The following is a 25,972-nucleotide window of genomic DNA, read 5'->3' as shown; positions in this document are numbered from 1 at the left end:
ACCGACATCTCAAAAACGGTTGGTCAAGATTACGATCAAATAACATATTTCAAATCAACAATTAAATTGGGTAATATTGGAATCATAAATTGTGCTTCTTTACCTCATATTACGCTAAAACACGCAATTTTCCCGGCTTGTATAGCTAATGCGCATGCGCGTTCCCGAGTTGATTGACAGCCGATGTCTGTCTCTAAAAGGTGATTGGCTGTTTTAACTGTAAGGCGGGACTTCCTTTCTACATCCGTTGACCGCTGGGCGCTAGAGCTTCTTGGTTGGGTGTTCCAATGTCTCCCATTCATTTTAACAGAAGTGGCCCATCTCTGCTACATACTCTCGGACAGAAATATGGGCCACGGAGCACATGGAGTGTCCTGAACTAGCCATATTTTATGACATTCACAAACACGCGTATCAATAGCCTTGATAAGTAGGCTGTTTAAAAATGAGCATTTTCAATTATGTGAGCACACGTTCTTAGTCATTTCTATAAATTTTGAAGAGTGAGCTTGATATAAATTTAGTCAAAATGCAAATACAACCCTTATTAAGTTTTCATAATTCGGATAAATTATATTAAAATGTCTGCATAAGCCTTAAAGAGTAACTGAGTTGAATCACTGTGTATCCAGTAGATGTCAGCCAAGTATTCTCCTGAGGGAGTGTTTGGGTTGTCTTTTATCTTTGTTTTGATAAAATGTCACAGATAATTAAAAATCTTAGGGAATGAGCAATGTCTTTTAAAATATTAATGTTGGATCAAGAAGTCTGTAATTACGCAGTCATCTCAAGTCAATATAAACCCATAACGGACTCAAATATGTTAAATGACACGCTTTGGTGATAGAATTTCCATTTATTTTATCAACAACATGGGCAAAGACTATCCATATGCAGCAATCACTAACACAGAGACATTTAAATAAAATAAATAGCAACAAGCTCTCCATTCAATTTGTTCTTAAATACTAAATAAATAACAATAAATACATCATATCTGTTCAACCCACTTCACTCTGGAGGGTGTCAAAATACTTTTATGGAAAACAGAACTCATTAAATAAAGGAGAATATTAAAAAAACAATATAAAATATTGTTAGGTAGAAAATATTTGCACTTAAAAAAAAGAGATTATAAATCTCTGTCTTTAAAATAAATAGGAAGGTTTATAAAACAATTTGCTGTCAATATTCTTAAAATATTGCCTCTATCACAACACAGAGGGCAACGTCACTCCTCTTAATAACTGTTTAAAAGCTGTGTATATATTGTTTTGTAAATAAAGTCCATAAATAGACACTGATTAATAAATAAACAAAATAAACCTTAACATGAATAGAATAAATAATAAATTAAACTTACATTTCAAGGACCCAATTTAAATAGCCATAATAATAATAATAATAATAATAATAATAATAATTACAATAATAACATGACAATGGAACTACAAACTATTCATGGAAGTGCAATATCTATGTTCTCAAATACGATAAATATTACTGAATGGAATAGGAGCACTTTTACACCAAATATGAGACAACATTATCATACAGGGTTCAAATGGAGCACTGCTGCATAATATTAATATTTTGTATAGGGCGGTCACTAATCGTGAATGCTCCTTTGGACATTAGAAATAAAACACTCTGTTACGCATACACACATAAGACTTACCCTCACAAACACACAACAATCTCACGACTTATTGTTCACGGCAACCTCCATGCACTGAGGGAAGTAAGAAAGGCAGATCAGTGTCGGTGAGAGTTGCTCTATAAAACAGTAACAAATGATTTACTCCAAAAAATACCCCGAAAGAAGAAGAGTCAGCTTGGTTTAAGAAGCGAAGGATCTTAGATCTCATCAAAATTGCTAAGCAGCATAATTTGGGTTCTGAATTTGGTCCTTTTTTTTCTGAATTCCACGGGTCTTGTGGTCATTCTCATTGTAGAGGGAGCCACATACAAAACCTGAATGTCCTTATACAGTATTTTAACATTGTTGGTCTGGTTATTCAACCCACAGTGTCTTACAGCTGCCTCTCCTCTGCTCACACCTCAATGCCCTTGACAGCCTGGTTGATCGACTCCAGCAGGGCCCGGTTGTCTGGGTTCTGATAGCACTCTTTGTCGGTGAACATGTGGGTCAGCGTGTCCACATAGGTGTCAAAATTCTGTTCTGTGATTGGCTCTTGCTGTGGTAAACAATACATTAAAATTAGTATTTATTTTATTTAAAATGTGTCAGAGTGGAAAAAGTTTTCCCTTTTTGTGAAACTGACTGACTGAACCATATTTGTGAGTACTGGGCTTAGTGATTAAAAGGTAATAGACAGCAAGTGGACTGACCATCTGTGGTAGACGGATGTTGGCAAGGCTGCGGATAAGAGTTTGGCTCAAGCCTGACAGTTCCATGAACAGAGCCTCATTCTTCTCCTCTATGAGCTTATTCTCTTCCTCTATGCTCTTGAGGTTCTTCTCCATGGATGAGATCTATATAGAGATAAAAATACATGAATAATCAAAATAAACAGAACCCATCAATATGGTTCAGTTGCTAAGGATAAAGTTTATACAAAATATGCAAAACTTTGAGAACTGTTAAGGTTTGAAGTTCAGGTATCAAATTGTCTAATTTTTATCCTCATATTTTAAGTAAAATAAAGTGAATTATATAAGTATTGCATAAAGGATCATTATACTGCACCCTCTTAGAATGCACATATCTTATAAAAAGATGTAAACAATAATTGTATTTTCAAGTGGAGTATAAATGCAGTAAACTGTTTCCATCACTAACAACTGGATTTATTTGTGAAAATGTATCACCACAGAAATGCTTGCTTCTCTGGATATTATACAGCTCAGGTCACATTTAAGCCATATAGGCATATTGTGTTGAACTGAGAGTATTGCATATTTGTCTTTGTTTGCACTTGCATTTAATTATTTCAAGGGATAGTTCACCCAAAATTGTAATTCTCTCATCATTAACTCACCCTCATGCCATCCAAGATGTGTATGATTTTTTTCTTCTTCTGCTGAACACAAACAAAGATTATTAGAAGAATATCTCAGCTCTGTAAGTCCATACAATGCAAGTGAATGGGAACCAACATTTGAAAGGTCCAAAAAGCATATAAAGGCAGCATAAACGTAATCCATACGACTCCAGTGGTTTAATCCATATCTTCAGAAGCAATATGATAGGTGTGGGTTAGAAACAGATCAATATTTAAGTCCTTTTGTACTATAAATTCTCCTCCCCGCCCAGTAGGTGGCGATATGCACAAAGAATGCGAATCGCCAAAAACAAAAGGAAGTTCAGTATTGATCTGTTTCTTACCCACACCTATCATATTTCTTCTGAAGACATGGATTTAATCACTGGAGTTGTATGGATTTATGCTGCCTTTATGTACTTTTGGAGCTTCAAAATGTTGGTATCCATTCACTTGCATTGTATCCAAGAGTTAAAATATTCTTGAAAAAAATCTTTGTTTGTGTTCTGCTGAAGAAAGAAAGTCATACACATCTGGAATATCATGAGGGTGAGTAAACGATGAGAGAATTTTAATTTTTGGGTGAACTATTGCTTTAAAGTATGTATTTGGTCAAAGCAGACCTGTGTGTGGAGGTTGGCCATGTCTGCCTCCATTTCAGAGTTGGATTCATTCAGCTCATTGATCTCTTTGTTTAGCTGTTTTATCTCTTCATCATTGTCGAGAACTGAAGGGAGATAAAAAACATACATACTTTAATAAAGAGCACAAAATGAATGTATTGGGGTAAAAAGAAGTGAAGAAGAAAACAACTCGCTCAGAGCATGTATTGATATTTGAGCTTACCATCACTTGCCCTGAATTTCTTGCTGATGTAATCATCTCCTGGGAACCTAGCTCGCTTCTTGTTAGCTGAAGCTCTAGGGCAACCTGATAGACTGTGAGAACAGACGATGGAGCAAGATATGAAAAATACGTATTTTTATTGTAAGCTTACATAATCCTTCAATAAGCCTTAATCTTATAAAGTTTAAAAAATATCCTCTTTAATATTTCAAAACATATACATTAGTGTAGTATTTCCAAGATAACTTAAAAGAATAGTTTACCCAAAAATCTCATCATTTACTCAATCATTTACATGCCATCCCAGATGTGAATGACTTTCTTTCTTCTGCTGAACTCAAAAGATTTTTTAGAAGAATATCTCAGCTCTGTTGGTCCTTTCAATGCAAGTGAATGGTGGCCAGAAATCTGAAGCTCCAAAAAGCAGTTAAAAGCAGCATAAAAGTAATCTATACAACTCCAGTGGTTAAATCCATATCTTCAAAAGCGATATGATAGGTGTGGGTGAGAAAAAGATCATTACCCACACCTCAAAGATTCTTACCCACACCTATTCTATCACTTTTGAAGATATGGATTTAACCACTGGAGTCATATGAATTACTTTTATGCTGCATTTATCTGTTTTTTGGACCTTAAAGGAGACCTATTATGCCCCTTTTTACAAGATGTAATATAAGTCTCAGGTGTCCCCAGAATGTGTCTGTGAAGTTTCAGCTCAAAATACCCCACGGATCATTTATTATACCATGTTGCAAATGCCTCTTTTTGCGTGGAATCAAAAACACGCTGTTTTCGTGTGTGTCTCTTTAATGCAAATGAGCTGCTGCTCCCCGCCCCCTTTCCAGAACAGGGCTGTGCCTTTACAGCTAGTGCTTCGGATACTATAGCAACAACAAATCAGAACCAATATGACTGACACTGTAAATACCGGAGTTCAGCCATATATGTATGAGTAATCATAAACGATGCAAAACATAGGCATTTTGAGTTTGTGATAGTGCTTCTTATGTAGAAAATCACTTCCTGCCCTCCATCTGCAATTCACGCCACAGCAACGCAGTGACGTGACATCATGTGCAAACAAGCTATAACGACATAGCTTTGGTCACTGGTAACAATGGTAACTTTAGCTGCATTAGCCGTGGAATCAGCTAACAAGCATATTCGGAAAGGCGATTTGCGATACTTACATCTTCAGGACATAAAGCTGGAACACGATCAGTTGGTACTGATCAATGCTTGAGAGTCAAATATTTTGAAAATCCTGCTTTATATTGACCCTCATTCACAAAGCAGTCCGGTGTAAAATGATTTGCACAAACATACACGAATTTTGATATGTTTTGGGGCACATTTTCTTCAAAAACGTGTCCACTGCGTCTTCAGTGGCTCTGATGCCGGTACATTGTCTTCATGTACAAGAGTACATGAAGACTCTTATGTTCACTTTTACAGCCTACAACAGAACACTTATGACGCTTACGAAGTTGAGACATTATTCTTCTCAATGTAGCTGCTCCAGCGCGGGAAAAAATTAACATTGTAGGGTGGTTGTGTACACACACTGCCAACTCACATTTATGTTCAAACACCATGTAAAAGTGAATTTTGCATAATAGGTCCCCTTTAAGATTTCTGGCCACCATTCACTTGCATTGAAAGGACCAAAAGAGCTGAGATATTCTTCTTAAAATCTTTGCTTGTGTTCAGCAGAAGAAATACATTTATACACATCTGGGATGGCATGAGTGTGAGTAAATGATGAGAGAATTTTCATTTTCGGGTGAACTATCCTTTTAATTAGCATAGTTATGTTTCTAGTTTAGAAGAAAATAGTAAGCCTGGCTTCTAATATATGGTTTCTTTATGAAACTACGATTAAACAAATGTTTTAAAGTGATAGTTTATCTAAAAAATTAAAATTCTGTCATCATTTATTCACTCTCATGTTGTCCCAAATCCACATGGCTTTATGTGGGAACACAAAAAGGACATGTTGAACAGAATGACAGCCTCAGTCAACATTCACTTTCATTGTATGGTAATAAAGATTCAGTGAAAGTGAATGAAGACTGAGGCTTATCTCCTTCTTTGTTCCACGGAAGAAAGAAATTCAATCTGATTTTGGAACAACAAGAGAGTAAATACATGATGAAGGAATTTTCTTTTATCCCTTTAACTAAAATTAATCTAAGACTGGAATAAGACTGGAAATATTGTGTCTTATCAATATTTATCTGCAAATTTCCTTTAGGCCAACTATGTACCTGCGATGAGTGAGGAAGCTGCCATTGGCATGTCCTGATCCATCACACCCTGGCGTGGGGCAGGTTGGGCCCTCAGACTTAAAGGCCTTCCAGGAGAATGGTGTGCCATTTAACATGCCCTCCTTCTGCCGGCGTGCTGCCAGTGGGCACCCATAGGCACTGCGGTGGGTGGCGTATTTCCCACTGATATGCCCCAGACTGTCACAACCTGGCACCGGGCACCTGTAAAGAGGTAAGTGATAAACTGGCAGTCAGTTTTGGCATACTCTAATGATTTGCTCTGTGCTCAGTAAATCCATTGCTTGTTTGTATGTTTTTTTAAGCGAAACAGAATTTATTGCACAAAAACGTACTTTAGGAGCTCAGAGTCTTCCTTGTCATCCTTAGTTGGGGTGGTTTTGATTGCTCCCTTCTTGGCACGTGGACATCCAGACAGACTGCAAAAGAGAAATTTAAAATGGATTGTGTTTCTACATGTGCAGTTTTGACATTGTTTGGAATTGACACTTAACCCAAAAGTGCATCTTGAATGATGCAAGTAAAGGACATTTTCCCTGAAGAGGTGATGTAATATTTCTAAGTAATATACCTTCTATGGGAAGCATAGTTTCCAGTGATGTGGCCTGATCCATCACAACCTGGGGTAGGGCATCTGGAAGTCACAGAAAGAGAGAGAGGTCAGAAACATACTGTTTAAATATCACAGGCAAAGCTCAGATCAATAAGACAATGTTTAAATTATCATACTGTAGGTCTCAATAAACATTTGAATTTCAGCATGTGTCTCAGATAGTTTGATGCATATTTTGGACACAGTGCCAGGAAAGTATACTGTTTCGACCTTTGAAAATGTAAAGTGATTACTCAAGTGCACATGAGTGACCAGCAAAAAAGGCAATTGCAACTGTCAGTTGCAAGGACAGTATTCAGCAAGGACAGTATTCAGTAAACAGTGTTTAGTAGCAGTATTCAGTCAAGTAAAAGCAGTTATCAGTTAAATGTGGTGAAAGACTCATTAGAGGAAAATTTAGAGCACAGACATACTTGAGTTCAGCAGTGTGGGCAGCCATGAGGGTCCGAAGACTTTTATCAGCAAGGGGACAACCAGAGAGACTGAAGAGCAGTGAAGAAACAGCAGGAAGACAGAATAGAGGGAAGAAGAAATTCAAGATTGATTTAATTCAAGGAGACTTCAGAAGATTTAATTAAAGACTGAAGGGAAATATTATATTGCTCCATACATTTTTGACTGTAAATGTTCGTAAGTCTATTTGAAGGAATATGAAATAAAAGCCGATAATCATTTTTGGATTTATTGATATATTTTGAATGTGACTATGTATTTTGTAAAGCTCCACTTTGCATAGATAGACTATTATGTTTAGCTGACTTTGAATGTTTTTGGAGTGGGAAGTTTATAAGAAAAACCCAGGTAAACAATTAATAAAGTGTTAGTTAACTACCTTGAGACTTGGGTGACTGTTGGTTAGAGTCATGGATGCAGTGAGTAAATCAGTCAGCTTCTTTATAGCTACTTTAGAAACACTAGTGCTAATTTAAAATACAATTATAGTGCATGCTGAATGCATGAAAGTAAATAGCATTTGTTTGCAGTATTGGTCTGACCTATAGGTCTCTCTACAGGTTTAATGCTACAGAAAGCAGAAAATGTAAGGTTTCAGCAAGAGTTGGGTTGAGAGAGAGGAAAACAGAAACAAAAAGAAAACAGGAGTGATGCTGGTCAGACCCAAAAGAATGTGTCATAGCATCTGCCATACCTGCGATGGGATGCATAGTTCCCAGTTATATGTCCACTGCCATCACAACCAGGGGTGGGACATCTGGGGAGAGAGGAGGAGAGTATTACATCCCTGTTAAATACTGTAATTCTGGTTAAAATGTTCATTAACCTTTGCCAGAAACTGAAGGTAAAAACTACAGCTTCACAGATGTGTTTTGTCATTGTGCGCCAAATGGTTTCTGTGTTATTAGCATGGTAGTGGACACTTACAACAAGACCTCTTTCTTGCAGTCCTTTGGCTGGAACTTGACCTTATAGCTGGAGGTTGTGACTTCACCAGGGTACTTCCTGTCCTCCACACTCTCCTGAGTGGCTTCATCATCTTCATCAGAGGAGGCATATGAATGTATGGTGTACTCCACCTAAGGAAAAGAGAGTATAAAAACATGTTAAATAGATGCAAAACAGGCATTAGGAAAAATGTTAGCCTCAGTCACCATTTACTTTCATTGCATCTTTTTTGCAATATGATGAAAGTGAATGGTGACTGATGCGAACACTGTGCTTAACATCTTCTGTGTTCCACATGTGGGTTTGGAAAAACATGAGGGTAATAATAAATAATGACAGACTTTTCATATCGATTTAAGAGAGAATGTATAAACTTGTCTTACACATGCTGTTAAGGAAAGAAAGTGGAAGATATTTACCTCATCTGGCTCCAGCTCCTCCTCTTTCTGTCGGTTTGACTTGGTGTAGTCCAGAGGCCCCTCCCACTCTTCTTGTTGGTAGGTGTGGCTAGAGTGAGGTGAGGTGACGCCGTGATGGTGAGATGATGACGATGAAGATGAGGATGGGTCTGGTGACCTGACTCCTTCCCTCTTGGGTTTCTTCATGCTGAGATCCAGTGTGCCATTTTCATCTACTTCGATCTCCATGTCCTTAAAGAGAGAAAAACAGTGAATATATAAGGGATTCAGTTAAACAAAACTAAATGAACCCTTCTACAGTCATCGTTACAGGTCGACAGTATTAGTATTTCTGGTCAAATTTGACTGGATACAGTAATCATGTGTTTTTTTTTTTTAAATGTAAAAAAAAAAAACTTTACAAAAGTAATAACATTAAACTTATGCATTTCTTTTGGAATTTTTGTGGTATTTAATCCTAATGTACCTCTAAATTACACCATTTAATTTACACTTCATTAAAATGAAAAAATAAGAATATATCAAAATGTATCATGCCTTTGGAGCATCTGCTGCTATCTGCTGAAAAAAACAAACACATTTACATAAAATGACAATTATAACCAGTAGATGGCTGCAGCGATCCACACATGCTACCTAGTCACTGAACACCAATGTTATAACAAAGTTAATTTCTAGATATTAAGTTATGAATTTGGATATATTTTTAGATATTATCAAAAAATATTATTTGTCAAAGTTTAGCATTTTTCTCTAAGACTTAGAGTAAGCATTTTGTTACAAACCATTTATTTTGCAAACATGAAAATTAAATTAAAATTCATTCAGTATAGTAAATGAAGTATAAAAATGGCAAGATAACATACAGAAAGATAATGAACAGTAAGATAATAAACAGTGAAGAAGAAGAAGAAAGTCTTGTTTGTAATAAAGTCATATAATTAATAATAAAGTCTTGAAAATCACACAGACTCATAGAATCTATTTAGCATTTGTGTGTGTGTGTGTATGTGTGTGTGTGTGTGTGTGTGTTGAGATGGCAAGTGTAGAAAGTCACCAAGCCTTGTATCATTAGATGAAGTTTTTGTTTTTACAAACAGTTATGTTAGGAACATTATTTAATATTGTGCTGATGAAATATAACTTTGAGCAAGGCCCAAGAAAGCCACATGTATAACTTTACATGAAATGTTGTTTTCAAAAAAGATGTGTTTTGTCTGGATGATCTGGCTCCCACACCTAAGTTCTATATATCTGTGTGTGGGGGCAGGTTTAAGTGGTTTACAAGGACTTTTTTTAGGTTACAAACTGGTAATTACAAGGGTAATATGCTATAAATGTGGTTTATGAGGACATTTCTAGAGTCCCCATAATTCAAATCGCTTAAAAAACATACTAAACGATGTTTTATTGAAAATGTAAAAATGCAGAAAGCTTTTTGTGAGGGTTAGGTTTAGGGGTAGGGTTAGGGTTAGGGGATAGAATATATAGTTCGTACAGTATAAAAATCATTATGTTTATGGAGAGTCCTCATAATGATAGCTTCACCAACATGTGTGTGTGTGTGTGTGTGTATGTGTGTGTGTGAAAGAGAGAGAGAGAAAGAGTGTGTGTTAAAGTGTGTTCAATTCTACTTCTTTGTTTTTTCTTATGCTCGGTCAAATTTGACCGGGAACGTGAAAGGTGTAACACTGTTTGATAAAACCACCTAGATTCATAGAAACAATTCAGATTTTATTTTGTGTGTTCAGATGGCAAATGTAGGAAAAGTCACCAAACCTTATATCGCTCCTATGAAGGAAACAAGTTTTATTAAAAAACAAATAGGTAAAAAATTTCAGAAGACAGTAAAAAGGGTTAAAGGGATACTTCTCTCAAAAATGCAAATCATCATTTACTCAACCGAATGTTTTTACAAACCTGTATGACATTCTGTCTTTCTTGGAACACAAAAGCAGATGTTAGGCAGAATGTTAGCCTCAGTCACCATTTACTTTCACTAGATCTTTTTTCCACACTATAAAAGTGAATGGTGATGGATGCCTATATTCAGCCTAACATCTGCTTTTGTGTTGAAGAGGAAAGAATGTCATAAGGGGTTGACACAACATGAGGGTGAGTACAGGATGACAGAATTAAAATTTTTGAGTGAACTGTCCCTTTAAAATATAGTTGAATCCTAGTAGCATGTTTGACGTGAATGCTATGGAATTCAACCTTCATCTTTGAGTCACAGATACAGATAGAGAGTATGGTAATCACCTTGCTGCCCTGGTCTGGCTGACTGGTGCTGAGGTTTTCAGGTCTCTCCCAGCAACGGGTGGACAGGTTAAGAATGGCAGTGGCAGCCATGTGAGCGGCTTCGGCATCATGGGTATAGTCATACCCACTGGAGGTGGAAGAGGAGCTGCTTTTAGTGTAAACTCCAGACAGGCTGTGGCTAGGGGATGAGTCTTTAGGGAATGGTTTGGCTGTACAACATAAAAACATGTATTTTATTCAGTAATCTACTCACTTGGGCAAATTACATAATTCAGTTTCTGGGTAGTTGACACATAATTTGTCCTGATTTTTTCATGTTTTTTTATGAATATCAATATTTTAGGTTAAAACGTATCTTAATGTATAAGGAAAAGTTTATTTCTTGCGCTTTTAATCATGAACAAATTATTTAATGGTCCTACAGTGTGACAAATGTATTTTTTGTATGTAGTCTCTCAATTAATATGAGCTCATAAAAGCTACATGCATAATACCTATAAAAGCATTAGCAAAATGCTGTTTACAATAGTTTTAGATGGAATATAACATGCCACACCACAGGAGACCTTCCAATCTTCTAAAAATAAGTCAAGTCACCTACCAATCGACTGACGTCTTTTGTATGCCTTTTTTAGAATACATTTGTTTGAAAAAGAATGAGGGTTAGCTTACATTTGAAGGCTTTAGTAGAGGTTTCGCAGGTGGGCATCTTGGGGGCAAGCATGCGCTTGCCAAACACCTGCACATCGAAGGTTGCATAGTCAAAGGACACCTTGGAATACTTCTCAAGCTCCTTGGCCAGGTTGGCACGAGGAGTGGCGGGCATGGCATTGGGCCTGTAGCTGCCGTACTGAGGGATCTCCAGCTGCTTCACAAAACACATCGGCCTGTAGAGAAAAAGAAAGACCTTAATATAATTCTGAAGATTCTTTTAAAGCATGCCTTCTTAGGAATTTTGCTTGAGAAAACATTTTTCGCAGCGCTTACATGTCAAGCTATTTAGTCTGTATATGTATTGAGGATCTAGATATGGAGCTAAAACAAGGTGAAAAGACTCACCTGAGAACTCTGTCGGAGTTTAAGCTAACAGTGGATGGATCACCGACAGAGGTCTGGGGCTGTGGCTGCTTTTCAAGACTCTTGTGTTTACCTGCTGCAGCAATAGGGCAGCCAGACAGACTAAAAGTGTAATAAAATAAAATAGACAAAATATGGTTATATAAAAAAAGCAATTGTGTGAATAGAAAGTAAAGCTGTAAGATTTAATATCACTAAGGAGTCAGTACCTGCGATGTGTGTTGCGGTTGCTGTTCACATGTCCCTGCCCAGTGCATCCAGGTGTTGGACACTTCAGTACGTTCTCATGCATTGCCAAGACTAGGGCCAAGAGAGACACATTAGTATACTGATATAGGGAATGTATTGGTAACACCTTACAATAAGGTTCCATTTGTTAACATGAGTTAACAACATTAGTTAACCTGAGCAAAGAATGATATCAATCTTAGTTCATGTTAATTTCAACACATAGTAATGCATTTTTAAAATCAAAAGTTGCATTTGTTAACATTAGTTAATGCACTATGAACTAACATGAACTAACAAAGAACAATGTTATTTTAACAATATTATTATTAAATGATGTAAAAAATATATTGTTAATTGTTTGTTCATGATACCTGATGCATTAATTAATGTTAATGAATGGAAACTGATTATAAAGTGTTACCAATGTGTTTAAATATATTTTGTTAAGTAACCTAAAAATATGCTTCATGTGGTACCATCTCAATTTAATGGTATTATTCAAAACTGTATAATTTCTGTAAAATTGTTATATAATATGACTGCATCGACCTATGGTTACACCAATGAAAGTAGCCATTAAGGGCTAGATCAAGCAGAAATAGATCATTAAAGTAACAATAGCAAGTTAACACTTTTTGCAGTGTAAAAGGCCACATGCTCGATGCTTACTCTCTGGAGGGATTCTATCCTTGTGTGGGCACCCAGAAAGGCTGCGGTGGTGTGGGTATAGTCCAGTCACATGACCTGTCCCATCACACCCTGGAGTGGGGCACTTTATTTCCTTCTTCTCTGATCTAGAACCTTCTATGTCCAAGAGTTAGGGGAGAGACATAAACATATTAAGTTCCACTTGAACACATTTCACCTTTATGATTATATGTTTTTCTTAACCATAAAAATATCTAACCATCCTTAAAGGGATAGTTCACCCAAAAATGAAAATTCTCTCATCATTTACTCACCTTCATGCCATCCCACAAGTGTATGACTGTCTTTCTTCTGCAGAATATCTCAGCTCTGTAGGTCCACACAATGCAATGAATGGTGACCTTTCAACCTCTAAAAATCAGATAAAGGCAGCATAAAAGTAATCCTTATGACTCCAGTGGTTAAATCTATGTTTTCAAAAGTGATATGATAGGTGTGGGTGAGAAACAGATAAATACGTAAGTCCTTTTTTACTGTAAATCTCCACTTTCACTTTCACATTCTGAAAGAGAAAGTGTAGATTTATAGTAAACAAGGACTTAAATATTGATCTGTTTCTCACCCAAAAAGATTGCATAGCTTCAGAAGACATGGATTTAACCACTGGAGTCATATGGATTACTTTTATGCTTTATGCTTATGATTTTTGGAGCTTGAAAGGTCTGGTCACCATTTACTTGCATTGCATGGACCTACAGAGCATAAATATTCTTCTAAAAATCTTTGTTTGTGTTCCACAGAAGAGAGAAAGTCATACACATCTGGGATGGCATGTGGGTGAGTAAATGATGAGAGAATTTTCATTTTTGGGTGAACTATCCCTTTAAAACTAGATAAGAAAAATAAACTTAATTTTAGATACATTCTCTGAAAACAAACCTTTTTGTCTTGCTTATACAGTAAATTTATCTTGTTTTAAGGATGTTTAGATAATTTAACTGAAAAAAAAAGACAAAATACTAAATAAGAAAAATAATAATTTGGATAATACTGTCACAATGACTGTAGACTAAAATGTTTATGCATTATATGTATAAATGCATGCCATCGGCCAATTGAAATCATGGTAGGTCAGCATTCACTATCACCTTTACCATAGTATCCTCTGCGAGCTGTGATGTCCATTGCCTGACTCATCCTCTCCTCTGGGCTGTGGTAGTGCTGCTGCTCAGAAGAGAGGCTCTCTTCAGAACTGCGTCCTATCTGCTCAGCTTTTAGTGCAATGGCTTGTTCCAGCAGTCCCAGGTTCCCCCTTGTCATGTCATATGTTTCTGAGTCATCTGTCACCTCTGATCTATGAGACATGCTATCCAAATCTTCATCATCTGCTTCATCTGCTTCCTCCTCTTCTCCTTCATCTTCCTCTTCTTCTTCCTCTTCCTCTCCCTCTGAGCCTAGCTCGATGACTACAGTGTGTGAGGCTTTATCCGAAGCATCATCTCTCTCTTCTTCATCATCTTCCTCCTCCTCCTCATCTTCACCAAGAGGGTGGTCTGGTTCTATGTTACTGTGTGTTATCATGTGTGGTTCTAATTCCTGAGCTAAAGCAGTGGTGACAGGGGCCATTAGGGATTCGGAAGTTTCTACCGGGGTCAACTCCTCCTCCTCATCCCCTTCCTCCTCCTCCTCATCATCATCATCTTCACTGTCCTTCTCTGTCTCCCCAATCTCTTTGGTCTGAACTTTTCCAAAGTCTCCACTGTAGTACTGGTGGTCTGAGTTGTTCTTCTGGCTCAAACATTGTGTTTCCTCTTCTCCTCCTTCCTCTTCCTCCTCCTCTTCTTCCTCTACTGTCTGTACAGGCTCTTCAGTCTGTTTCAGCTGCTGAGTCACTCTTTCCTCTTCTGTAATGTCTTCTCCTTCCTCCTCTACCTCTTCCTCTCGAGCCTGAATCTCTGCGGCAACCTGAAGCTCCTCCTCAGTCTCAGTATCCATGGTGATTTGTTGGATGGACGTGACCTCAGTATTCACTTGCTCCTTCTCACTTTCATTCTCTCGCACTGGACTTGATGTGTCTCTGACAGTTGTCTTGTTCCCTTCTTGGTCCACTTGTGAATTATCCACTAAGGGAATGACAAAAAGGAAAAATGTCAATTGAACAACTAGATTAGAGACACATGCATTTCTTGTTTCAAAACCTTAAATATAATAAGTCATAAACCCACCTGTCATTACTTCTGACGTTGGTGTCTTTTCCTTTGCATCCACCTCTTTATCAGCTGTGTCCTCTTCAGACTCTGCCCACTCATCTTTTGCTTCTGTTTCACTGTTTGTGTCACTGTCTGCATTGAACCCATCATCCATGGCCAGCTTAAGGGGGTTGGGCTTCTTTTTAGAGGCTGTTTGATACTCTTCTGCCTCTTGAAGTTTTCTTTTCTTAGCCAATGGACAACCCAATGCACTGGAAGGGAGAGGGATGAAAGGTTAAACAGAAACTATTTTACAATTGCATTTACTACAGACATAAATCTTACTACCAACCTTCTGTGTCGTGCATACTTTCCACTGACATGGCCTAAACCGTCACATCCTGGGGTAGGGCAGCTACAAAACAAAGAGCTCAATTAGTTGCATTTATCATCCTTATTAACCTCACGTCTTTCTGATCATGAAGAATAACACTATAGAACTATAGGCCACTATATAAAAGCTCATCATCTCACCTGTATTCTTGTCCAACAAGCTCAAGAGGAACTGTTGTGAGGAGAGAGATAAAAACTCTGTCAGTCATTGAAAGACAACAAAAGAATAGATTTTTTTTAGGTTGCAAGATTAAATGTGTTTTAAGTGGCTCTCACCTCTGATGCCTTTTGAGCGTGTCCTTGTACGCTTATCATCTGTGTCTTGGCTCATCTGGAAAAAATACACATAGATGGTCACAGAATTATTACTGCATGTATGATGTATTGTATTATGCGTTACACACTCACTAAGCACTTTATTAGGAACACTATGGTCTTCTGCTTTTGTAGCCCATCCGCCTCAAGGTTCGATGTGGTGTGCATTCTGAGATGCTATTCTGCTCACTGCAATTGTATAGAGTGGTTATCTGAGTTACCGTAACCTTTCTGTCAGCTTAAACCAATCTGGCCATTCTCCGTTGACCTCTCCCATCAACAAGGCGTTTTCTGTCTGCAGTTGCTCACTGGATAGTTTTTTTGTTTTTGGCACCATTCTGAGTAAACCCTAGAGACATTTGTGTGTGAAAATCCCAGGAGATCAGCAGTTACAGAAATACTCAAACCAGCCCATCTGGCACCAACAATTATGCCAAGGTCAAAATCACTGAGATCACATTTTTTCCCCATTCTGATGGTTGATGTGAACATTGACTGAAGCTCCTGTCCCGTATCTTCATGATTTGATGCATTGTACATGATTAGCTTATTAGATAATCACATGAATAAATAGGTGTACAGGTGTTCCTAATAAAGTGCTCAATGATTGTATATTTACAATTTCAATGTTCCTCACGTTTCTCTAAATCTCCATATAATTTCATTGTTGTCTGTCTTTCAAATTACATGTCTTTGTAAAATCACTCAGCTTGTGATTTTTATCCCCAGATCTGAGCTGGTCTGAATTCACAGACATCAGAGTAGCCCTCAATCCTTTAAATGCTTTTAAAGAGCTTAATCAATATTACACATCCAATCAGTTCCTTTGAATTGCTCAACCCTTAGGAAGGGAAGTGAAATATTAGACAAACAAATGGGGAGGGGAGTGAGAAAGAGAGACTGAGAGAAAGATATAGGAGATCGGGAACTAATGTCAGAGCTTTGAAATGAAGTACTTTTAGCCTGCTTTGTTTTGTGGTAGAGAGTAAAAACAGGAGACAATCAATAAAAAATTAAACTACTCCACCACTACACTCATGAAGAACTGGGCAACAAACACAAACACATACACTCACTGAGCACTTTATTAGGAACACCTGTACACCTACATATTCATGCAATTATCTAATCAGTGTATCGTGTGGCAGCAGTGCAATGCATAAAATCATGCAAATACGGGTCAGGAGCTTCAGTTAATGTTCACATTAACCAACAGAATGGGGAAAAAATGTGATCTCAGTGATTTCGACCGTGGCATGATTGTTGGTGCCAGACGAGCTGGTTTGAGTATTTCTGTAACTGCTGATCTCCTGGGATTTTCACGCACAACAGTCTTTAGAGTTTACTCAGAATGGTGCCAAAAACAAAAAACATCCAGTGAGTGGCAGTTCTGCGGATGGAAACACCTTGTTGATGAGAGAGGTCAACAGAGGATGGACAGACTGGTTCGAGCTGACAGAAAGGCTACACTAACTCAGATAACCACTCTGTACAAATGTAGTGAGCAGAATTGCATCTCAAAATACACAACACATCGAACCTTGAGGTGGATGCGCTACAACCGCAGAAGACCATGTTGTGTACTTTATTGGGACCATACTGTTCCTAATAAAGTTCTCAGTAAATGTATATGTATAATGTCTCACCTTTATTTTCATACTCCTCTTGTTCTCACAACTGCTGACTCTGTCCCCTCGTGTCCACCTCTGGCTCAGCAGCTGCCCTCTAAACTCATTCTCTGTTGGCCGAACAAGAAGACACCAAAGTTTTAGGATGATATTTGTTAATGGACATGTCCAAACACAGAATACAGCATCACTACAAAGGTAGATTTGTATAATGGACCCTTTTCACAGACTGTGATGACACGTCTGTGCCTTATTTAGCAGCGTAAATCTAGAAAACGTTTTTATATTTGCAATTTTTTAATTATTAAGTGTAAATTTATAACAATATACTTTGTATTATATTACACTGGAGTTATTTTTTTAAAACGAGTTACAACAGATGTGATGAGGTTTCTAATACAGCTTCTGAGATGTTTCTAATACAGCTGCAGTAAATTTGCCATATTCTCTCTTCTGACGGTTGTAATTTATCACTCTAAATTTTTTTCTTCATTTGGAAAGTTGTGGAATCTTAATAGTGACATTTTTCTTTTGATGTTGGACAAATGGGTAAGCATAATCTATATTTGGAGTGATCTCACGCACATTCCCATTCACAGCTATCGAAGTTTACCCTGCAATCGTTGCGTTCCAAAACCCAGAAGTGTGAAAAGGGTCCATTGGTTTTGTTGAGTTAATATTAGATTGCTTGAAATATGTAGTAAAAACTGAAACACCAAGCAAACACACCAATTTATGCGTATGGAGCAGTTGGGACTCCTGGAAAAAAGCCAACCTGTAATGCTGTCTCGCACCCAAGTATTGAAAACAAATTTCCATCAGATGACTATCAAAGATGAACATTCCTAATCTGGAAGCAAACATTAAATAGCCCCCTGAGGACACATGCACTTTGGTCAATGAATGGGCTTTCAGCAGTACATCATGGTCTGACAGAGTCTGCGTGCCTTCATGGGTCTGGTGTTGATTATCCATCGCGGGTGACGAGAGATGTGACCGTGACCCAGCTGCTTTTAGCAGGGCGTCATTACACGTAGTCTGATTGCATTTTAAGTAGCACCTGGTGCTCAGCCACTTCAAACCCATAACCGGGGAGGGAATTCCTCAGAGATCCAAAACAACTGAAATACGTAGCCCAAACCTTTCTTAGAACTCACTGACTCATGTCCATTTGAAGAGAGGACATGACCTTGATAAACAATAAACAGTATAAAATGTTAAATATTTTTGACAATATTTCCCATGTGTAGTAGGCCTATGCATCTATGAATAAAACCAACGGAGTGGGTGTTAGGGGCCGTTCAAACCGAACACATTTTTTAGTGCCTCGTGCAAAAGTTTAAGTATTGTGCCAAGTTAAAGAAATATTCCGGGTTCAAAACAAGTTAAGCTCAATCGACAGCATTTGTGGCATAATATTGATTACTACAAAAAATAATTTCAACTTGTCTGTCCTTTTCTTTAAAAAAAGCAAACATCTGGGTTACAGTGAGGCACTTACAATGGAAGTGAATGGGGCCAATCTGTAAACATTAAAATATGTACTATTTCAAAAGTATAGCCACAAGACATAAACAATTTGTGTGTTAACAGGATTTTAAAGTGATAAAATCACTTACTAACCTTTTCTGTGTAAAGTTACAGCCAATTTTACAACATAGTTGCCATGACGATGTAATGTCAACAAACCGTAAAAGATTAAAATGACTGTAAAACTTATGATTTAAACAACTTCACAGCTCAAATAATACATGAGTTTTAACAGAAGAATTAATGTAAGTGCTTTTATAAAATTATAAGCTTCACATTTCTGCCTTTAAACTCTCCAGAAATTGGCCCCATTCACTTCCATTGTAAGAGCCTCACTGTAACCCATATATTTGCTTTTTTTTGTGCTAATCAACATTATGCCACACATGCTGTCGACTGAGTTTAACTTGTATTGAACCCGGAACATTCCTTTAAAAAGAACTTCAGCTGTTAAAAACGCGTCTCGAGACACCTGCGTTAGTGGCGCTGCGTCTAGTATTTTTTTTTTAGCTCAAGAACGCGTTCGGTGTAAACGGCCCCTTAGCCAAAAATTCCCACATAGTTGTATTTCTTTTGTCACATCAGGCCATTGGCTTTAAAGCTGCATCGTGATGCTGCGCATAACCTCTTCCGAGCACACCACGCCTTTAAATTACTATGAGCCAAACCCCTCCGCCCTTCACTGTAAACCCATATGAGCAACTCTACTACCACAAAAAATAAAAATAAAAAAAATAAAAATGTAGTAAAGGCAACTCGGCTGTCACTTTCCTCGTGGATAGACTATTCAGCAGAACACAAAATGAATATACTAGACTAGTTATCTCCATCTCCATCAAAAATAGGCTTGATGTTGTTTATGGAGAGGTGTTACAAAGCAATAACGTTTAAAGCCCAAACCTATAGGGGTCTTAAAAATAGGCATCAGTAAATGGAGCGACGCAATTTGAATGCACACATGAAAGAACAGGCGATAATCTTATCTGATAAATGAATAGTGTATTGTGTAGGCCTAGTCTGAAGTAAACAGATGGTTCACTGGCATTGTTTTGTTTCTCGCAAATAACGCATGCAATAAAAGACCATTAAAAGAAAACAATTCGACAGCGGTCCAAACATATGCTGCTTGTCCTTTGCTCAAGGGTTTCTAATGACTATTTTATCCACTCCCATGAAATGCATTGCGTTTGTATATGTAGGCTATCAGTGACTTAGCCACTATGAGCAAACTTCTAGTCGTCTGTTTCCCTTTAAACTTCCACTGCATGGCCTGTTTCCGATTCGCTTATAAATCGGCTATTCTTTTTTTTTTTTTTTTTTTAAACAAACGTGAAGAAAACGAAAGACGATTCAATTACTTCTGAGATCGAAATTCAAAAGCCGAAATAATGTTGTTATAAATGGAATAGTTAACGGTGCTCTTGATATAAACATAGCTCCGATACAATAGGCAATGCAATTGTGGACGCGTCCTCTATTCACAGTAAGACTGTGGCCAGAAGCATAGCTAAATAAAGCAAAAATAAAACAATAAAATGTAAACAGCGTGGGATGACACTGCGTCTTTGAGAGAAGTCCGATGTCCATTTGGCTTCAAGAGTAACGGAAATGAGCAAACCTTCAAAAAAATGGAATTTGATACACGTTTTCCAATTAGCGTCCAAAATACCATAAAAGGAAAAAAATACCATATGCAAGCGTATCCCACTGACGATGTTTTTCAACGAGCGGCCTCTTGCTCTTTGTAGGCGCCTGTCTGTTAACTTCAGTGTTGTACCTCCCCTTTAAACAGAGTCTTGTGCTGTCACCGTTAAAAACCCTTAAATTATTCGCCCACGACCGATCCGAATCTTCTTCATGTTGTAAACAATGCTCATAAATCCATCAATCGGCAGGGAATGTTACCGTAAATGTTACGAAAATCGTTTCTCCATACGCTTTGTCGCCGAGAACGATACTGACTTACCTTTGGCTCACAGGCCCATTGTCCAGCCCTCCTCTACCCTGTGCTGTGACATCATCATCATCATCATCATAGTAAATCATGTAGCTACAACACAAGATGGAGAGTGGGCCTCCACTGACCCCCAATCTCCCAATAAAAAACACACTCAGAGCTCATATTAACGAGTGGAAATTCGTTTGACGTTTGACGTGCAATGCAGTAGCGCAGTAGCTAATTTAGCATGCTATTGTATCTCCTGTCAAAAGTTACAAAACAAGCAAACACTCATTTATATAATTGATTAAAAAAAATACCAAATTACATTCCATTTTAGAAGCATTTCATGTGTTCCCGACCGAGTCTTGCTGGAAGTTCAGCACCCAAGACAGCGCTGTTTCAGTACCATGGACAAGAGCACTATACGTAACAGGACAACACGCAGCGCAGCGTTTTAACACAGTAATGATGAATGCACTGAATATCACATGAAAATAAAGTTCCACGGCCCAGATTTAGTGGTTTTGATTTAATTAATCTTTTGAGATGAGACAGCAGCCGCTGACTATTGCTGAATTCAGTTGCATGGTAATATTCAATAATAATACTAATCGTTCACTGCACTGGAGAGAGTAAAACATTTTTTACTAAAAAAAGATCACGAGGATTTAATATGGATCTATTTTTTCTTGCGTAGTGACACACTTTTGTTGCTTCAGAAGCATGCGTAGCCTACGTTCAACTCCTTCTCTTTTGTGTTTTTTCCAGAAGCCTAACAACGTGACCTAGTTTTGTGGAAAATGATATAATTAATCTGTCTCAATAAACAGGTATTCTTAAAATTAATTGGTAACACTTAACAATAAGGTTCCATTCCTTAACATTATTTAAGGCATTTGGTATCATGAACAAACAAAGAACAATATATTTGTACATCATCTATAAATCTTTGTTAATGTTAGTTAATAAAAATCAAATTGTTCATTCTTAATTCAAGTTAGGTCATAGTGCATAATGTTAACTAATACATCTTTTGATTTTAAAAAGGTATTACTATATGCTGAAATTAACATCAACTAAGATGGTAACACTTTACAATAAGGTTCCATTTGTTAACATTAGTTAATGCATTAGGTATCATGAACTAACAATGAACAATACTTTTACAGCATTTATTAATCTTAGTTAATGTTAATTTCAACATTTACTAATACATTTTTAAAATATTAGTTTGCATTAGTTAATGCACTATGAACTAACATGAAATAACAAAGAACAATAGCATTTTTATTAACTAACATTAACTAAGATTAATAAATGCTGTAAAAATATTGTTAATTGTTTGTTCATGGTACCTAATGCATTAACTAATGTTAACAAATGGAACCTTATTGTAAAGTGTTACCACTAAGACTATTAAATGCAGTAAAAGTATTGTTCATTGTCAGTTCATGATTAACTAATGTTGTTAACTAATGGTAACTAATGGAACCTTATTGTAAAGTGTTATCAATTAATTACATTTTCATCTAAAGTTTGCAGCAAACGTTTTACTCTTGGAACTTGGTAGTGCGATACTGCAGATATTGTTGACTTTTGTGTAACAAATTGCTAGTTATGTTCCTCATATGTAAGTCACTTTGGATAAAAGTGTCTGCTAAATGACTAAATGTAAAATGTAATGTCTTTTATCCAAAGACCTACAGCCAAACATAGTGAATCTGGAAACAACTGTGTTTTATTGGGATGAGTTCTGTCATCATTTAGTGATTGAATCCACGGTAAATATTAATATTAGCCTATAAATATTCATCTTAATCTGTGTAATTAGGTCACAAGAAGTGGGGAAATTCAGTGAAAATGCAGTTGTTCTACCACGGAGACGTGTGTATACAAAAGGGGATAAATGGGCAAAAACTGTTTACTGAAGTTCAAAAAAGTTTTGTATCATTCATGAAGCAAGCAAAAGCCTTTTAGACTTTTGCATATTTAATAAGACTTCGGTTACCAGCTGGAACTTTTGCTCGCCCCTCATCCTAAAGTTTCATACAGATGGATAACCCAGCATACAATTAAAGCCACAGTCTGTTCCCATGCACTGGCCAGACACTGTGTATAAATATTACATAGGATGCCAGCTGAGACAACACCCTGGAATCCCCCACAGCCAGATGGACTGATCCGACGAGTTCCTCCCTAATACAAAAGTTGTAATATGCCAGAAGTCGCAACTCCCTCCGGGAGACAAAAGTTGCCTTTGTTTAAAAACTGTTTGGACGAGGATTTCGTTTTTGCAATTCGTAGCTATACAAAAATTCAGCATCTGCGTCAAGAGCACTATATGTTTGTCATTCCCAAAGCACTTTGAAAGAGTTCAAATTGAATTACGGTCTACTTAGTCATCATTTTATATATATATCAATACTTAAAACGAAACTTAACAAAGAAGGAACAAAACAGCAATTGTGCCCTCAAGTGCACATTTGCGTTCTTATAGCGAATTCAACAAACGTTGTATAAAATTATTCAACTTATTCGTATTTTTAATTTATAGGATGAACTATTGTGAACCATTATTATTAACAAACAGGGCAAAGTTCCGCATAGCCAAATATATATCAGCACATATCAGCACTGCGCACCTTATCTTAGTTTGGCGCTTTTCAAGCAAAATAGTTTCAAAGGGAAAGTCCAACACTCACCGAGAAAAGTTTTACACAGCTTCATCTCTGCGGTGATTTCTTCGCTTTTGACACCTCAACTAAACTTCATCACAGAGAAAGTTACTTTAAAGAAAACTTACAGTGGTGGGCGGTCTTACTGTGTGATGTTTGTGTCCACCAATCAGAGGCGGGCTGCGTACGCTTTGTTCCCCATGACAAGCCAATCAGGACGCTCCTCACTGCCAGTGTGCCAAACAATGACCTCTAAAATGAAAACAAAAGCTTGTCTTGTACGCCTCGAGTCATGTGTCATGGCGAATTCCATTTATTTTCTTAGAACTGCTAAAACGTATAACTTCATAAGTTTATATGTCAGGGTAGAGTTTTTTTTTTTTACTGCTTTAAAATGTCATTTTGCATTTCCTCTTAAAACACATATTTTTTATATACAAACATTAAATTATTGCCCCCTCTCTGTTGTTTTAAGACACTTTTGAAAGATCTGCTTCACTCCCTTACGAAACATATGGAACTATATTATGAAGTAGTGAGTGTGTGCATTCATAAAACATAATGTTTGAAACATTTAAATGTATTTTTATTGGCATATTTGTTTTGGTTACATTTTCAAGCATACTAGTAATGTTTTGTCTTTTTTTTTTTTTTTTTTTTTTTTTTAAATAAAACTCATAGTCAATAAATCAGTTAATCAATCAATCAAACATCATGCCTTCAGATCAGGCTCTCTCTTTCTTTCCCAAACTCAATCTGTGCTCTCTAGTGCACATCTCCCCCAAGCCCCATGTAAAGCCATATGTGCTGGAGCCCACGTGGGCCTCTTTACATGAGCTGAATATTACCCCCCATGACAGATGGGCCTGCTGATAATGATGCTGAGAACCCCCCTCCCTCCCCTTCAACCAACTTGCTGTTGCCATGGTGAGTAAGGGGGACCATGGGACGTATGAAGGGGGCCAGGGGATGCTTATTAAGGCATCTACATTTTGTGACCTGTAGAAAGTGTGAAAAGATTTTAGAACTTACATGAAGTTTTAAAGTATGGACATATGAACGTATAAGGACTGTTAACCATGGCTCATCACAGACTCTTTTGTTTTTATGTGCAGACCAGGGTTAGGTCAGAAACTAACCAGGGCTCGAAAGCAAAAATGCCATGGAAAGGGACAAAAATCCCTTTCATCTTTTAATCTGTTATCAAAGCTTTGATATATTTCATTATATTCTATGCTTGGTCTATCTAGTTTAGAGTGGGTTTAACATGTAATGGATGATATGCTGGGTGTTTTTACATGGTTGGAGAAAAATGGCCTCATAAACAATAAAAATTTCAATAAAAAAAGTTATTTTCTGACACTGCTGCAGACTCAGATATTAGACACCGGTTTTTAAGAAACACTCTCTCATGTTAGTGAAAACTGATGGAAGAGAATATTATGGTATTTCTGATTATTATGTTGCTTTTGAGATAATGTTAATTAATTATTCACATTGTTCCTTCTCAGAAAAAAAATTGCTGATGATAAATGCTCATTATTATATGACATTCGAAAAATTAGGAGTGCTTAATTCATCAGCTTCATGTTGAATTAAACTTAAAGATAAATGATTTCCATAAGTTTATGTGGAATATGTCTACAGCAGAGATTGGAAGAGATGGTGGGGAGGGAAGAGGGCTTAACCTACTCACTCTCCTTCTCCATACACATGCACACCGCCCCATCTCAGTAACAATGGTTAACCACACTTAAGGGTGGAGCTTAGAGTGTGATTTCTAGGCCACTGAGCTGGAGGCTCCCTAAATGAGCTTTGTGTGTGGGTGGGTTTTGGTGGTTTATAAGAACATTTTTTTTAGGTTACAACTGGTAATTACAAGGGTATTATGTAATTACATAATACCATAAGAGGTATAAATGTGGTTTATGAGGAAATTTCTAGTGTCCCCATAATTCAACTCGCTTAAAAACATACTAAACGATGTTTTTTTGAAAAAGTAAAAATGCAGAAAGTTTTCTGTGAGGGTTAGGTTTAGGGGTAGGTTTAGGGTTAGGGGATAGAATCTATAGTTCGTACAGTATAAAAATCATTATGTCTATGGAGAGTCCTCATAATGATAGCCACACCAACGTGTGTGTGTGTGTGTGATGAAGGGCTTCCTGGCACAGCTGTCACCCTGGAGGGTGATATCAGGCAAGTGCAGCTAGTCTGCTTTCTTAAAGACCTTGTGAGAAAAAAATGGGAGAAGGCACTGAGAAAAGAAACAAATAAAGTTTGACTGTGATAAAAACAGCAACCAACTTATGACTCAATTCTGAGTGATACTGGACAAAATCAAATAAAAAATGGTATTTGAGATGTATTTTAACTACAGTAAAAATCTTTTTACTGTATATTTGCAACTTTTGCAATTCATCTCACTGTATCTGTTAAAGTACTTTTCCATCTATCAACCAATCCAGACAAAAAATACATAAATAAATGTTGCAGTTTGTATGTTCTGTTAA

At 37.1% G+C, this 25,972-nt stretch overlaps 1 protein-coding gene across 9 annotated transcripts; it reads right to left on the bottom strand.

Moving 5' to 3' along the window:
- Window positions 1–843: 843 nt before the first annotated feature.
- On the bottom strand, window positions 844–23,597 carry LOC127419757 (myelin transcription factor 1-like). 9 transcript variants are annotated; one of them, XM_051661456.1, is made up of 23 exons: window positions 23,490–23,597; window positions 17,334–17,425; window positions 15,649–15,703; window positions 15,514–15,544; window positions 15,332–15,394; window positions 15,016–15,251; window positions 13,939–14,913; window positions 12,812–12,946; window positions 12,121–12,211; window positions 11,894–12,013; window positions 11,507–11,721; window positions 10,835–11,043; window positions 8,573–8,803; window positions 8,133–8,284; window positions 7,900–7,962; window positions 7,166–7,234; window positions 6,711–6,773; window positions 6,475–6,558; window positions 6,122–6,343; window positions 3,852–3,943; window positions 3,629–3,732; window positions 2,353–2,496; window positions 844–2,198 (listed from the first exon to the last, which is right to left on the bottom strand). In XM_051661456.1, exons 1-23 carry the CDS (start codon window positions 23,512–23,514, stop codon window positions 2,055–2,057), a joined length of 3,615 nt encoding a protein of 1,204 aa, XP_051517416.1. In that variant the 5' UTR covers window positions 23,515–23,597; the 3' UTR covers window positions 844–2,054. The 9 variants fall into 9 exon arrangements, with proteins under 9 accessions (XP_051517416.1, XP_051517417.1, XP_051517418.1 ...); XM_051661457.1 differs by having other exon boundaries at window positions 12,812–12,943; XM_051661458.1 differs by having other exon boundaries at window positions 13,945–14,913.
- Between the last annotated feature and the right edge of the window lie 2,375 nt (window positions 23,598–25,972).

This window comes from Myxocyprinus asiaticus, chromosome 29, assembly GCF_019703515.2.
Source record: "Myxocyprinus asiaticus isolate MX2 ecotype Aquarium Trade chromosome 29, UBuf_Myxa_2, whole genome shotgun sequence".
Taxonomy (NCBI): domain Eukaryota; kingdom Metazoa; phylum Chordata; class Actinopteri; order Cypriniformes; family Catostomidae; genus Myxocyprinus; species Myxocyprinus asiaticus.
This window is presented reverse-complemented; position numbering and strand designations above follow the sequence as displayed.